General features: G+C 44.8%; 1 protein-coding gene across 2 annotated transcripts; it reads left to right on the forward strand.

Annotated features, from left to right (window-relative positions):
• The first annotated feature begins 26 nt into the window (after positions 1-26).
• Positions 27-8,704, forward strand: SUPT7L (SPT7 like, STAGA complex subunit gamma). 2 transcript variants are annotated; one of them, XM_037528309.2, is made up of 6 exons: positions 27-319; positions 1,416-1,476; positions 2,042-2,658; positions 5,699-6,023; positions 6,951-7,188; positions 8,382-8,704. In XM_037528309.2, the coding sequence occupies exons 3-6, from the start codon at positions 2,246-2,248 to the stop codon at positions 8,642-8,644; spliced, it is 1,239 nt and encodes a 412-aa protein (XP_037384206.1). In that variant the 5' UTR covers positions 27-319; positions 1,416-1,476; positions 2,042-2,245; the 3' UTR covers positions 8,645-8,704. The 2 variants fall into 2 exon arrangements, with proteins under 2 accessions (XP_037384206.1, XP_037384207.1); XM_037528310.2 differs by having other exon boundaries at positions 2,153-2,658.
• Positions 8,705-13,126: the final 4,422 nt, after the last annotated feature.

The raw sequence follows: 13,126 nt of genomic DNA on the forward strand, positions 1-13,126 counted from the left end.
CGGCGGCGTTGCTGATGCTCAAGAAGCGCTTCCGGCAGCCTGGGGCCGCTAGTGGACAAACTAGCCTTCCGAGCGGGTCGCGTTCCTCGTTCTGGGCCTGTCGGTGCCGTGTGGACATCCAGCCCCGCTCCGACCCCGCTGCAGTGAAAGGCGGCGCCTCCCTGCCTGGGCGGAGGTCGGACCGCCCCGTGCGCCGCGGCCTGGGCTGCGGACGGCCCCGGGAGCCTGTGGTTGGCGCCCGTGCCTGCTGGCGGGAACCGAGGCGCCCTGCGGGACTCGGACATCTTAGACTTGATGCCTGTTCTTCGTGCTCCTTTCGGTGACGTTAGGGGAGAGGGCGTGGGGGCGGGGGTTTATTTCGTGCGTGCATTTATTCTTTCCGAAACCAGTTACTGGGACAGCATAGTGTAGTCGTTAAAAGTGGAGACTCGGGGGCCTCCCCGGTGGCGCAGCGGTTGAGCGCTGGGTTGCGAAGCTGCCCACAGCCTCCGTGGCGCCGGTTCGATCCCCGGCTGCTCCCCGGCCCCGGAGGAGGATCCCACATGGTGCGCAGACCTCTCCTGCCACCCGCTGCTCCCCTCAGCAGTGTGCTTCGGTCCTTCTGCCTGTTCTGCTCCCCGCTCTGGCTCTGGTGAATTCTCTCATCTTCCTGCGCTTCTGACTGTACCCAGTGCATGTATAAACAAAACAAACAAACAAATATAATAAATAAATAAATAAATAAAACATGCCTCTATTAAAAAAAAAAAATAAAAAAAATAAAAAAGTGGAGACTCGGGAGCCTGCTTTGATTTTACCTCTTGGCCATTTCTGACATTAGGCAAGACAGTAGGCTTCAACTTCCACATCTGTGAAAGGAGATAATAATGGTATCCACTTCGTAGGACAGAGTTGAATTAAGCAATAACAGCAAAGCCTGGCGCATAATAGGCACTCAATAAATGCCATCTATTACTATGTGCTAGGAACTGTACTGAGATTATGATGGTGAGGGTTTGAGGGGACAATAGAATTGATTGAGGTAAGCACTAATTTAAATCCAGGGATAGTGGTGTTGAGAGAGCCATCAAAATGTTGGAAATATAATGAAGGGAAATGTGCTGGAGAGATTTTGGAGGGTGGTGATTTAAGCTATAGTTAAAAATGAATGTAAGTCTGCCAGGAACGTGGGGAGTGGCAAGGCATTTCTGGCAAAGATCACAGCTAAAAGAGTCAACTGGGTATTAAGAAATGGAATAGTATGATATGGGTAGAATTAAGGTTGTGATTTTCTCCAGGAAGTGCCTCCTTTGTCCTGTCCCTACATCTGTGCCACTGGTACAGCACTTACCATACACTATGACGTTGAAATGTTTTATGTTTTTCTCCCTCACTTCAGGTCAGGAATCTAACATATTCTTTGTCTCCTCACATAGTACCTGGCAGTCAGTAAATGTTTGTTGAACTTGAAGACATATGGGCAATGAATCTGGAAAGGTAAGTTGAAGCCAGATTGTGAATTTTGTTAAATGGTAAGAATTTTGACTGATTTGTAATGGCCCATTGCCTGAGTTAAAAGTGTTAATTCTCAAAGTGCTGTAGATTAGATATGGGGAAAGACTGAAGGAATAGCCATTAGTAGACAGCAGAAATCTCAGATTCTTTCCTGTGTCAGAAGTTGATCATTTAGATCAGTAGTTCTTAAATTTTTCCACCAGGGTCAGTTAAAATGTTTCCTATGCCTGACATATACAGAATTAGAACCATCTCTTCCTATCTTTAACTCCATTCCCTTTTTCTTGCTGATCCAGGGCAGATATGTCAGGATAGTCTAGGAAATATTCCAGATCTCATTTAAATATCTTGCCTTGCAGATGGTTCAAGATTGGGCATGATGATAGTTTTCATGAGTTAGTAGGATGAGGTAGAAAACATGACACTATAACCCCAGATACTATTACAGCTATTAGTTGACTAATAACCCAGATGCCACCTGTGTTTCAGTCTAGTAGGATTGTGAAGACCTATGTCTAGCAGTTAATGTTTCTCTTAATTTCTTCAGGGAGAACATCTTTGACTCTACAGTGTTGCTGACTCTGACATTTTCCTAGGTGATCTTGAACAGCCTACTTCTATATAAATAAATAGCTAGACTTCATATTTTTCACTGCAGATGCTTATAACTTACAATTGCCAGAGACCTAGAAATACTACGTGAGGCTATCATCTACATTTAACGTGAAAGCGCTTCCTTTCTTATTCTAAAATGCTGAGATACTGGGGAGAGATACCAATCTCATCAAGCCAGACCAACAGAAGTTCCTTTGACTTGCTCCCACGGGAGTTCCGTCTGGTGGAAGTCCATGACCCACCCTTGCACCAACCCTCGGCCAGCAAGTCCAAGCCCCCCACTATGTTGGACATCCCCTCAGAGCCATGCAGCCTAACCATCCATACCATTCAACTGATCCAGCACAACCGACGTTTGCGTAGCCTCATTGCCACTGCTCAGGCCCAGAATCAGCAGCAGACAGAAGGTGTAAAGACTGAAGAGAGTGAACCTCTTCCCTCCTGTCCTGGGTCACCTCCTCTTCCTGATGATCTCCTGCCTTTCGATTGCAAGAATCCCAATGCACCATTCCAAATTCGGCACAGTGACCCAGAGAGTGACTTTTATCGGTAAGGCAAGGCTTTGCTGTGTCTTACTTTTTTCAAGAATATCTTCCCTGTGTTAAGAATGTAATAACATTTCCATGAGGAAACTGAGGATAAGAATAATTGACTTGGCCAAAGATGCTCTAAGACTTGAACCCTGATCTTCTAAATGCAGAGTCTCTATTTTATTTTTTCTGATGCAACAAATATTTGCATATCTACTATGTACCATGCACTTGACTCAGAGAGTACAGTGGTACATGGGATGGTCCATGGCCTCAGTCCTCAAGTCTTCCTATTTAGCTTAAAATGTATGTTATCAGTTTGTTTTTTTTTTTTGTTTTTTTTTTATATATATAGAGGCATGTTTTCTTTCTTTCTTTATTTATTTGTTTGTTTTTTGTTTTATACATGCACTGGGTACAGTCAGAAGCGCGGGAGGGTGAGAGAATTCACCAGAGCCAGAGCGGGGAGCAGAGCAGGCAAAGGGACCGAAGTACACTGCTGAGGGGAGCAGCGGGCGGCAGGAGAGTTCTGCGCGCCATGTGGGGCGGCAGGAGAGTTCTGCGCGCCATGTGGGACCCTCCTCCGGTGGCCGGGGAGCAGCCGGGGATCGAACCGGCGCCGCAGAGGCCGCGGGCAGCTTTGCAACCCAGCGCTCAACCGCTGCGCCACCGGGGAGGCCCTTATCAGTTTAGTTCATTGTCCTCAGATTGATTCATGAACTTATTCAGGTGTTACTAGGAATCTACCGGTTTTATTGAATAATTTTTAATTGTATATTTTTATTTTGATAACATATGAAAGCATTCTTGATCCTTGCTGCTCAAAATCTCATCCATTAGCATCAACATCAGCTAGGGGCTTGTTAGCTATGCATTTTCAGGGCTCACCCACAACTGCTAAAGCAGAATCTTTATTTTAATAAGATCTACATGGATTTGTGTGCACATTTAACTTTGAGAAACTCAGCTCCAGATCCTCTGAGTGACTGTGCTGCTACAAGATTTCAGATTTCACTGAAAATGTGCATTTGGTGCCACATAATTATTTTTTTCTTTGCATTTAAATGGCAGTATAAGAACACCCCAATAAACCTTGTTTCATCAGATGTTAACTTTTGGCCACGTTTACTCTATCACGTGTGTACACACATCTATACATAAATCTATAAAGAGTAATTAGTAATAAGTCCATAGTCAGTATTATAATTGTCCCCCAAATATATTTTATAGATATATATATTTCCCAATCCAGAACCTAGGATTCATGCATTGTATTGGTTGTTATGCCTCTTCAGTGTCTTTTAAGCTAACACAGCTTCTCCCCTTTAAAAAAAATTATATTAATCTTTCAAGAGTTCAAGGTGCTTTTCTTATAAAATGTCCCATTTTTTTGTATTTGCTCATTATCTCTTCAAGATTAGATCCAGGTTAAATATATTTGGCAGAATACTTAAGTGATAGTCCATATCACTAACCTGTTGATGATAATAATATTTTAGTTGTCTCCAACTAGTAAGAACAGAAATAGGCTTAATATGTAAGGTTTGCAGTTAGACCAGATGAAGACCATGTCAAGGTACACTGCATCATTTGAAGGTTTTAAAGTGTTAGAACAGTGATGAGGAGAGGGGTAACTGTAAAAGTACATGCATAGTATAAACACCAGAATAACTTAAAAATTTGAATCATAGCAATCAATACTATATATGCATTTTTAGAGCAATTTAATCCTAACAAACTGTCAGCTGTCGTTAAATTGATGACATTATTTAGAATTTTACAGTTTTCTTGTCAAATTGCTCATTTTAATTGCTAGGAAGAGCTATGAACATCAAAAGTTTGTATCTAGTTTGTTTTATACATGTTTAATAAACTATAACAACCACCACCAAAAAGCACCCAAAATAGTAGCTGTGATACTAAAAGAATTCACTTTCTGTGAAATAGACCCATGTTTCTCAAGTAGAGCAATGCTGGTTTAGCGCTCTGTTAATTAGGCACTTCTGAGGCCACCTTTTGGCCCAGAGAAACTGATCATGGAAAGTGATCATGAGAATAATAAATGAAGTTACTTGGCAGTTGGTTTTCTAACTTTCCAACTATGACATGAATTGCAGTAGTTGCTACTGAGCAGATCATATAGTGGCTGGGTGGTGTCTCAAGCATCTTGTCCAGCCTCTGGTGATACATGATAAGTGTGGACCAAGGAAAGGTCATTCTCTGTGTCCTATTTTTGTCTATTTACTTCCTTTGTCAGGGGCAAAGCTGTAGATAGATAGGGAACTAGAGGAGATAAATAAATTATTAGTAGCTTTTTAGAAATTATTTTACGAGATCAATTTCTCCAGGTTTTTAGCAAGATTAAGACTTCTGCAGCAGTGACCAGGGACAAGGAGGTATATACTGTGAAGACCATGGGACCCAGGGGCAGAAGCTCCGCTCATTAATACCTGAACTACCTTTGGCAAGTTAGCCCCTCTGAACCTCAATTTCCTCATCTGCCAAATAGGAAAAAGAATATGGGCCCTACCCATTTCACAGCACAGGATAGGATAAAAATGCTTTGTAAGCATTATGTGTTTTAAATTACTTTTATAAAATTGAGTTTCTTTCTCAGTTTTGGAAATGGTCTGTTATAGAAGAAGCTCCTAATCAGGACTGAGTTTCTGAAAGTCCATTTTTCCCAGCATGTGAAGAAACTTTTGTGATGAAATAATTGGAGCACCTTGAGCAAAACTTGAGTTATCCTTTTAAAACTAATCAGATCCTAGCAGTGATCAAAATTGAGCAGTTGTGTATAAGCAGGAAACTTCCTTTTCACTAGATACCATTTTATTTCACACCATTTCTTAGCGACATGTACTGCCTATTTAAACTTTGTGTAATTGGAGAAGCTCAGAGATGTAACTGACAGCAGCAAAATGAAACTGGGCTTTGTAATCTGAATAGAATTTTTTTGGAAGCTGAGCCATTGGTTTGACTGAGATAGTAAAACTCCTAGGGAGACAGGACAAGTCCCTCCTTTGCCAGAGCACTAACATTACTATCTCCTCTTTCAGTGGAAAAGGGGAACCTGTGACTGAACTCAGCTGGCACTCCTGCCGGCAGCTCCTCTACCAGGCAGTGGCCACAGTCCTGGCCCATGCAGGCTTTGAGTGTGCTAATGAAAGTGTCCTGGAGACCCTAACTGACGTGACACACGAGTACTGCCTTAAATTCACCAAGTTGCTGCGCTTTGCTGTGGATCGGGAGGCCCAGCTGGGGCAGACTCCTTTCCCTGACATCATGGAGCAGGTATTCCATGAAGTGGGCATTGGCAGTGTGCTCTCCCTGCAGAAATTCTGGCAGCACCGCATCAAGGACTACCACAGCTACATGCTACAGGTGAGGTGACCCTCTGCGATGTGGGTAAAGATGTGCTGTCTAGAGGTGGTCAGCAGGGTCTCATGACACTGGCTGTACATGCAGGGCACAGGGTCTCTGAAGAGAGGGGACTTAGCCTGCTTTCCCCATGGCCCTCACTGTGTTCCATTAACCTTAGCACTGACCTGGTCAGCCCCACAGGCCTCTTTTAGCCAGTGAACAGTCCCATTATTGATAATACTTCCTCTGGAAGAAATTGTGGACAGGTATATGGACTCTGAGAGAATGTGGTTAGCATGCGTTTATTCAACAAATGTTTATTGAGTGCTATTGGGAATCAGGGACTTGAGATTCAGCAGTTAACAAGACCAGTTCTTGAGCTTACATTCTTATTGAGAGGAAACCAAAAACGAGTAAACGATAAAATTATATTCAGATGGTGTCAAGTGCTGTGAAAAACAGAACAATGAGATGATGGCCGTCTACCTTTTTTGGTTAGAGCCAGAAGTATCTAGTGTCCTCAACCCTTGCAGCCATGAGCAAGTCATGTGTTCAGATTCTAGTTTCCCCAATCTAAAATATTAGAAATGTTTAACACTCACCAAAAGAGTCTTTGCTAAATGACCCACATGTCCTTCACCATTCTCACTATCATTATCACCTACGTCAGTTGTTAGCTTTTATAACCAAAAATGTGATCTTTTGTCCTGGTCTAACTTACCTTTATTTATCTTCATGCAGCTTCTAATTAACGACACACTCTCCACCAAACAGATTTTCTTTATGTGTCTCTCTCACAAACACAGCATCTTAAGCAATTTCCTAATTTTGGCAGTTGACGCTGTATTCATATTCAGATTCTGTCAGCATTTCCATGGGATGTCACAGGCTAACTAGCCAGCTTGCTTTTAACATTTCCTTGGAAAACTGACTCTTGCTTGCCCATAGATTAGCAAGCAACTCTCAGAAGAGTATGAACGGATCGTCAATCCCGAGAAGGCCACAGAGGACACGAAGCCTGTCAAGATCAAGGAGGAACCTGTGAGCGACATCACCTTTCCTGTCAGCGAGGACCTGGAGGCCGACCTTGCTGCTGGGGACCAGTCACTGCCCATGGGAGTGCTGGGGGCTCAGAGCGAGCGCTTCCCCTCCAACTTGGAGGTCGAGGCCTCACCACAGGCTTCCAGTAAGAGAAATTAGTGTACTCACTTTCATTCTGGGAGATCTGCTATTCTCAGTCCTCCTTGTTTTTTGTAGAATCAAGGTCTGGAGAGGACAAAAGTGGGGTGAGCAGGAGAGTGGGAAGCCTAAAAACAAATATAACTTCATTGATCTAAAAATATTACCATTCTTTGTGATTAGTGGACAGAGAACTGGCACAGCTTTACCAGCTACCGTGGTAGAGTCTAGGCTGCAGATACAGCATATGTTATTCTGATGAATGCTGGGGCCTGGGGTAGTTCAGCTGACCCTGCTGGGAGGGAATATGTCTGCTTCTCCTTAGTATCATATATTGGGTCTTCCTGGTGCTATTCCTCAGTTAAAACAACTTTCATATTGATGGAGGGGTGTTAATTGCTCATGGATGTTTGAATAGTTGGAGATAGAGTTACTTGATAGAGTCAGGTAAAAGGAGGTAAAAGGGATTGAACTAGAGCTACCCTGGTAGAGGCAGCTGGCCTCTTCTTCCAGAGATTCCATGATTACCTTAGGGACTAGGACGATTTGATCCTCACATCATTTAGCCTGAGAATTAGTGTAGACACTCCATTGTTTACAAATATAAGCTGTCATTTCATCAGTGCACAAATGACACCAATAGAAAAATCCTCTTGTGTGGCCTGAACAGACCTAGGCCACATTTTAAAAAGTGCTAGAAAGAGATCCTTTCACGATGGAAGAAGGAATAGCCACAGGTATGTATTGCTAGAATAACAGAGGCAGGAGGGCCAAAGAGAAAGTGTTGCACACTTAGGGGTCATGTCTCTTCTCAGTAGTCTGGAAACTGCTGCCAGCATTTGTGATAATCATTCACCATCATACTGTGAGAGGACCAGGGACCCAGACAAAAAGTGGAAAAAAAAGACCATCCCATAAAAGAAGGAAAGACAAGCAAACAGCTGAGGAAGACCGGGACCCTCTCATCTGCCCTGGTTTGGGGGAAATGGAACAGGTTGGGTGGGGAAAGAAAGGTGGATGAAATAGAAAAGAAGATACTCACAATTGGTAACTTTTTGAAGCCAAAAATAACCACCACATTCTCCAGCTAAGCAGAGGGTTAGAAGGAAAACTGAGTTCACATGCCATTAGTCAGTGTCTATTCTACTTTGCTCCAGCCATGGCTTGGCACGGGTTACATATTCTTCCCTTTATTTCTAGGTACAGAGGTAAATGCTTCTCCTCTTTGGAATTTGGCCCATGTGAAAATGGAGCCTCAAGAGAGTGAAGAGGGCAATGTCTCTGGGCACGGCGTGCTGGGCAGTGACGTCTTCGAGGAGCCCATGTCAGGCATGAGTGAAGCAGGAATCCCCCAGAGCCCTGATGACTCAGACAGCAGCTATGGCTCCCACTCCACAGATAGCCTCATAGGCTCCTCCCCTGTGTTCAACCAGCGCTGCAAGAAGCGGATGAGGAAAATATGAAAGGAAAAGGGGAAGTTCTGCCTAGCACCAGAAACCCAACAAAACCTTGGTGTATTTAAATTTGCTCCCACAGTAACTTGACTTCTACTCTTGAACGGTGGCTTTTCCAGATTTCAGTGGAACTGGACTTAACCAAGCGAGTCTGCATTTTCCTTTTTACATCCTTTTTTTTTGTACGTTTCCACAATTTATCAGACAGGTAATGATGCTGGGATGGTCATCAGGAAACCAAACACGGTTTGGTCTATTTTCTTTACTGTGTGACTAGACAAGTTACTTAGCCAGTTTCTCTTGCACAATTGAGAAGAATTACTCTTTGACCTGCCTTGCAAGGATGTTGTGAAGATTGAGATAATAAATCTCAAAGCTGCGCGTGAATAGACTTCCAAGTAAATATTTGCTGGTATCAAATGTCAGTCTTTTCATTTAACTTGCTTCAAGTCACTGGGAATCTAACACTAATACCCAGCAGGAAGTAGCTAAACACTGCACAGCTGCTCTCTGTAGACCTTTTAAAACTGTTTTTGCTGCCATGAAATCTACAATCAGAGGTCAGTGGTGACACGGCCTTTCTGGATATCCAGCAGCCTCTCCTAGCTCATCCACACATTTCCTTCTTCCTTCTCTAGAATTAGTCTCTCCTCATCCTTTGTCTTTCTTAATCCCACTCAGACTTTTTCTGTATTTTCAGTTGTTTCATCTTTTGTGAATGAAGCAAACAGGACCTGCCCAAGGACAGGCTACTGTTGCTGCATTGGTTGTATCTGGTTGGCCATCAGAGACGGCAGGTCCCTCCTGTGCTTCACCCGGTGGGCAGCCTCAAAAAATAGAGTACATACCTCCCACCTTAACATCATGCCCTGAACAGCATCTGCCCTGCTCAGTATCTGATCGTCTCAGTCAGTATATAGTAAGGAAATGATGTAGCACTGGAATAATTAGGAAATGCTACTAGCGAAGCAGTGCTGTGCGCCTTAGTAATGGTGCAGTGTGTGAAATATTGCTGAAGTTTGGTTGGGGGTGTAGGAAACAAGTATTGTGAAATTTGGAGCACTCCTTTAATAGAGACCAGAAATCAAGGCACAGCTTTAAGTAGTACATTATCGAGTGCCTTAAATGTCCCAGAGAATTGAGAATAAAGATGAATGCAAAAGCAGCAAAAGAAGATTACAAACTATCAGGTCACTTACAAATTTGCAATTTATACATCCTTTGCACCCTTCCTCTTCCAGGCTTTGTTTCATTTTCCCTTACTTTCTTAGGAAAGTAGACATCAGGCAGCTATTTCCCATAAAGCAGCCATGTGGTATTTCATTCCTCTTGTCAGCACTTACAGAGTACCTACTATGTGTGAGGTCCTGTACAAGGAATAAAAGATTAAAACTTTGTCCCTGACCTTATGGAACTATATAGTATAGGCAAGACCAGTTTAAGTTCCTTTTTAAAAAGTATTTAAAGGTTGGGTCTCCTTGGTGGCGTAAGGGGTTAAGACAACCTATGAAGCTATTCACAGCCACTGCAGCACGAGTTTGATCCCCTGCCAGGGAGCTAACCACATGGTGCAGCAGACCTCTCCTGTCTCACCTGTTGCTCCCCTCAGTGTATTTCAGTCAATCTGCCTGTTCTGTTCCCCACTCTGTCTCTGGTGAATCCTCTCATCCCCCACACCTCTGGCCTGTACCCCAGTTCTTGTATGCATAAATAAATAAATCTTTTAAAAAAAGTATTTAAAGGCATGAATGGGGAAAACTGTTTAAAATTTCACTTTGCGTATGGTTTCCTCTTTAAGAACAGGTTCAGATTCTTAAGACTAGTGGTTCCCACAAGGTATAGGATGTTGAATTAATACTTCATGGTAAAATAAAACATTTTTAGAACATTTACATTGGAGACTAGGCGGGGTGGTCATGGTTGAGCACTCTGATAAAGCAGGTCATGTAAGAGCAGGAGCCTGGAATCCTCACGGATGTTCCAGAGCATGGTACTCAAACTTAGCATGCATCAGAACCCCCAGGAGGACTCACTAAGGCAGACTGATGGGCCCCACCCCCAGCTCCCGACTCAGGTCTTGTTTGTTTCCATTCTAGCAATCCCCAGGTGATGCTGATGCTTCTGATCCAGGGACTAAACTTTGAGACTTGCTGAACTGGAATGCAGATTAGGCAGGAATAAAACTCTTTTAGAGGGGCCTCCCCGGTGGCGCAGCGGTTGAGCGCTGGGTTGCGAAGCTGCCCGCAGCCTCCGCGGCGCCGGCTCAATCCCCGGCTGCTCCCCGGCCACTGGAGGAGGGTCCCACATGGCGCGCAGACCCCCCCCCGCCGCCCGCCGCTCCCCCCAGCAGTGCACCTCCCCCCAGCAGCGTACCTCGGTCCCCCTGCCCGCTCTGCTCCCCGCCCTGGCCCTGGTGAATTCCCTCACCCTCCCGCGCTTCTGACTGTACCCAGTGCATGTATAAACAAAACAAACAAATAAATAAATAACATGCCTCTATTTAAAAAAAAAAAAACTCTTTTAGAGAAGTGAACTGTTTGAAAAATATGGAGGCAGGGCAGACCCTTACCATGGCTGCTATGAATGAAATATGCACCTGTCTCAAACCAAGAGCCTTTAAGTAAATCACCAATGATACCGACTGTTACATTCAAAGAAAAATGGGTGGGAGGGTGGGTCGCCAGGGTCTTCCTGGCAATTTCTCTCTCACACACACCCCCACCACTGGTCAGGACACTTGTGTGCAGGGACTTTGCACTTAGATGGTAGAGCTGACCAGAAAACCCCGAGGTCAAGGGTCTCCCCCACCCAGCTTCAAATTGAAACCAGGAGCAAAGTGGTAGAAAATCCACCATTACCATTGCCAGAAAGAGCGATTTATGGCTCTGTCCTTCTCTTAAGCTCCAAATTTCGCTTCATTCTCTATTGTATGGGCTTTCATTCTTGAATCTTGGCTAAACTCCTTAGGCTTAAAGCTCTTGGGCTCAAAAATACTGGGCAGGGGCCTTGCCAGTTTACTCCCTGTAGGGTAAGGTGAAAGTATCAGGCTTTTCTGCCCTCCCGCCATTAGAAGACGGAACCCTGCAGTCCTGAATGCATGCCTGATGGCGGGCACCTGGAGTAGGGTGTGGGCATAGGTAGATGGGATTCACCTGGGCTAAGACTGGGCTTTTAAGGGCAGCGTCACGGGGACGCCATCAGAAGTATAGAATAACGAACGGGAGAGCAAAACTGCGAGAGAAGGCCGGAGAGCCCAGATAGGATTGCTGAGGGCTGGGAGGCCTGCCAGCCTCCCGGCCCCCCAGCACCCTTGCCTGCTGTGTACCTGGTAAATCCCAATAAAAGCCTGCAAAAGTACTCTCCTTTACCCCGTCTGCTGGATCAGAAAACCTCAGTGGCCTTCCTGCCCTTACACTCCCCATTACTCTAGTAATCAGTTATGTACTTTTATTTGGAGTAAACATGAGTATCTCTACAGTCAACTCCATTCACACACTCAAAGATAACTATGCTAAAAATCAACAGCAGAAGAAATACCGAGAAGAAGCCATCCCAGCACAAAAAGATACTCCTATTAGTAATCCAAGTGTTTTTTCTTGCAGCCAAGGAACTTTCTCACCAAAAACTGAGTTGTGTGTGGATTAACACCAAGCATTTGTTGTAAATTTCTGACATCAAAAACAATACAGGTGGGCCTCCCCGGTGGTGCAGCGGTTGAGCGCTGGGTTGCGAAGCTGCCTGTAGCCTCTGCAGCCCCGGTTAGATCCCCGGCTGCTCCCCGGCCACCGGAGAAGGGTCCCGCATGGCGTGCAGACCTCTCCTGCCACCCGCTGCTCCCCTCAGCAGTGTACTTCGGTCCTTCTGCCTGCTCTGCTCCCGGCTCTGGCTCTGGTGAATTCTCTCACCCTCCCGCGCTTCTGACTGTACCCAGTGCTTGTAGAAATAAATAAAATAAATAAATAAATAAAATAAATCTAAAAAAAAAAAATACAGGGCCTCCCCAGTGGCGCAGCAGGTTGAGCGCAGCGCTGTGAAGCTGTCCGCAGCCTCTGCAGCGCGGTTCAATTCCCGGCCAGCTAGGGAGAGTCCCACATGGCGCGGCAGACCTCTCCTGTCTCGCCCACTGCTCCCCTCAGCAGTGTATTTCAGTCTGCCTGTTCTGTTCCCCAATATGTCTCTGGTGAATTCTCTTACCCTCCTATGCCTCTGACCTATACCCCAGTTCTTGTATAAAAATAAATCTTAAAAAAAAAAACAATACAAACAGGGTCTGGCTCTCTATCTCGTTACTAGGGACGTGGGTCTGGGAAATGTTAGTAAACATCACCTCCCTATTAAGACTTGTGACATTAAACCTCTCTGTTGAGGGGACTCCCTGGTGGCACAGGGGTTAAGAAGCAAACTATGAAGCTGTCCGCAGCCTCTGCAGCACAAGTTCGATCCCCAGCCGGCCAGGGAGCAACCCACATGGTGCAGCAGACCTCTCCTGAC

This window comes from Talpa occidentalis, unplaced genomic scaffold (assembly GCF_014898055.3).
Source record: "Talpa occidentalis isolate TD23 unplaced genomic scaffold, MPIMG_talOcc4v2.1 talOcc4.5, whole genome shotgun sequence".
NCBI classification, from domain to species: Eukaryota; Metazoa; Chordata; class Mammalia; order Eulipotyphla; family Talpidae; genus Talpa; species Talpa occidentalis.

Excerpts from the sequence above, each read along its gene's own strand:
- SUPT7L (XM_037528309.2), top strand. The coding sequence starts at position 2,246 with ATGCTGAGATACTGGGGAGAGATACCAATCTCATCAAGCCAGACCAAC. Across the intron at positions 2,659-5,698 it reads CCAGAGAGTGACTTTTATCG|TGGAAAAGGGGAACCTGTGA; the intron begins GTAAGGCAAGGC and ends CTCCTCTTTCAG. Across the intron at positions 6,024-6,950 it reads ACCACAGCTACATGCTACAG|ATTAGCAAGCAACTCTCAGA; the intron begins GTGAGGTGACCC and ends GCTTGCCCATAG.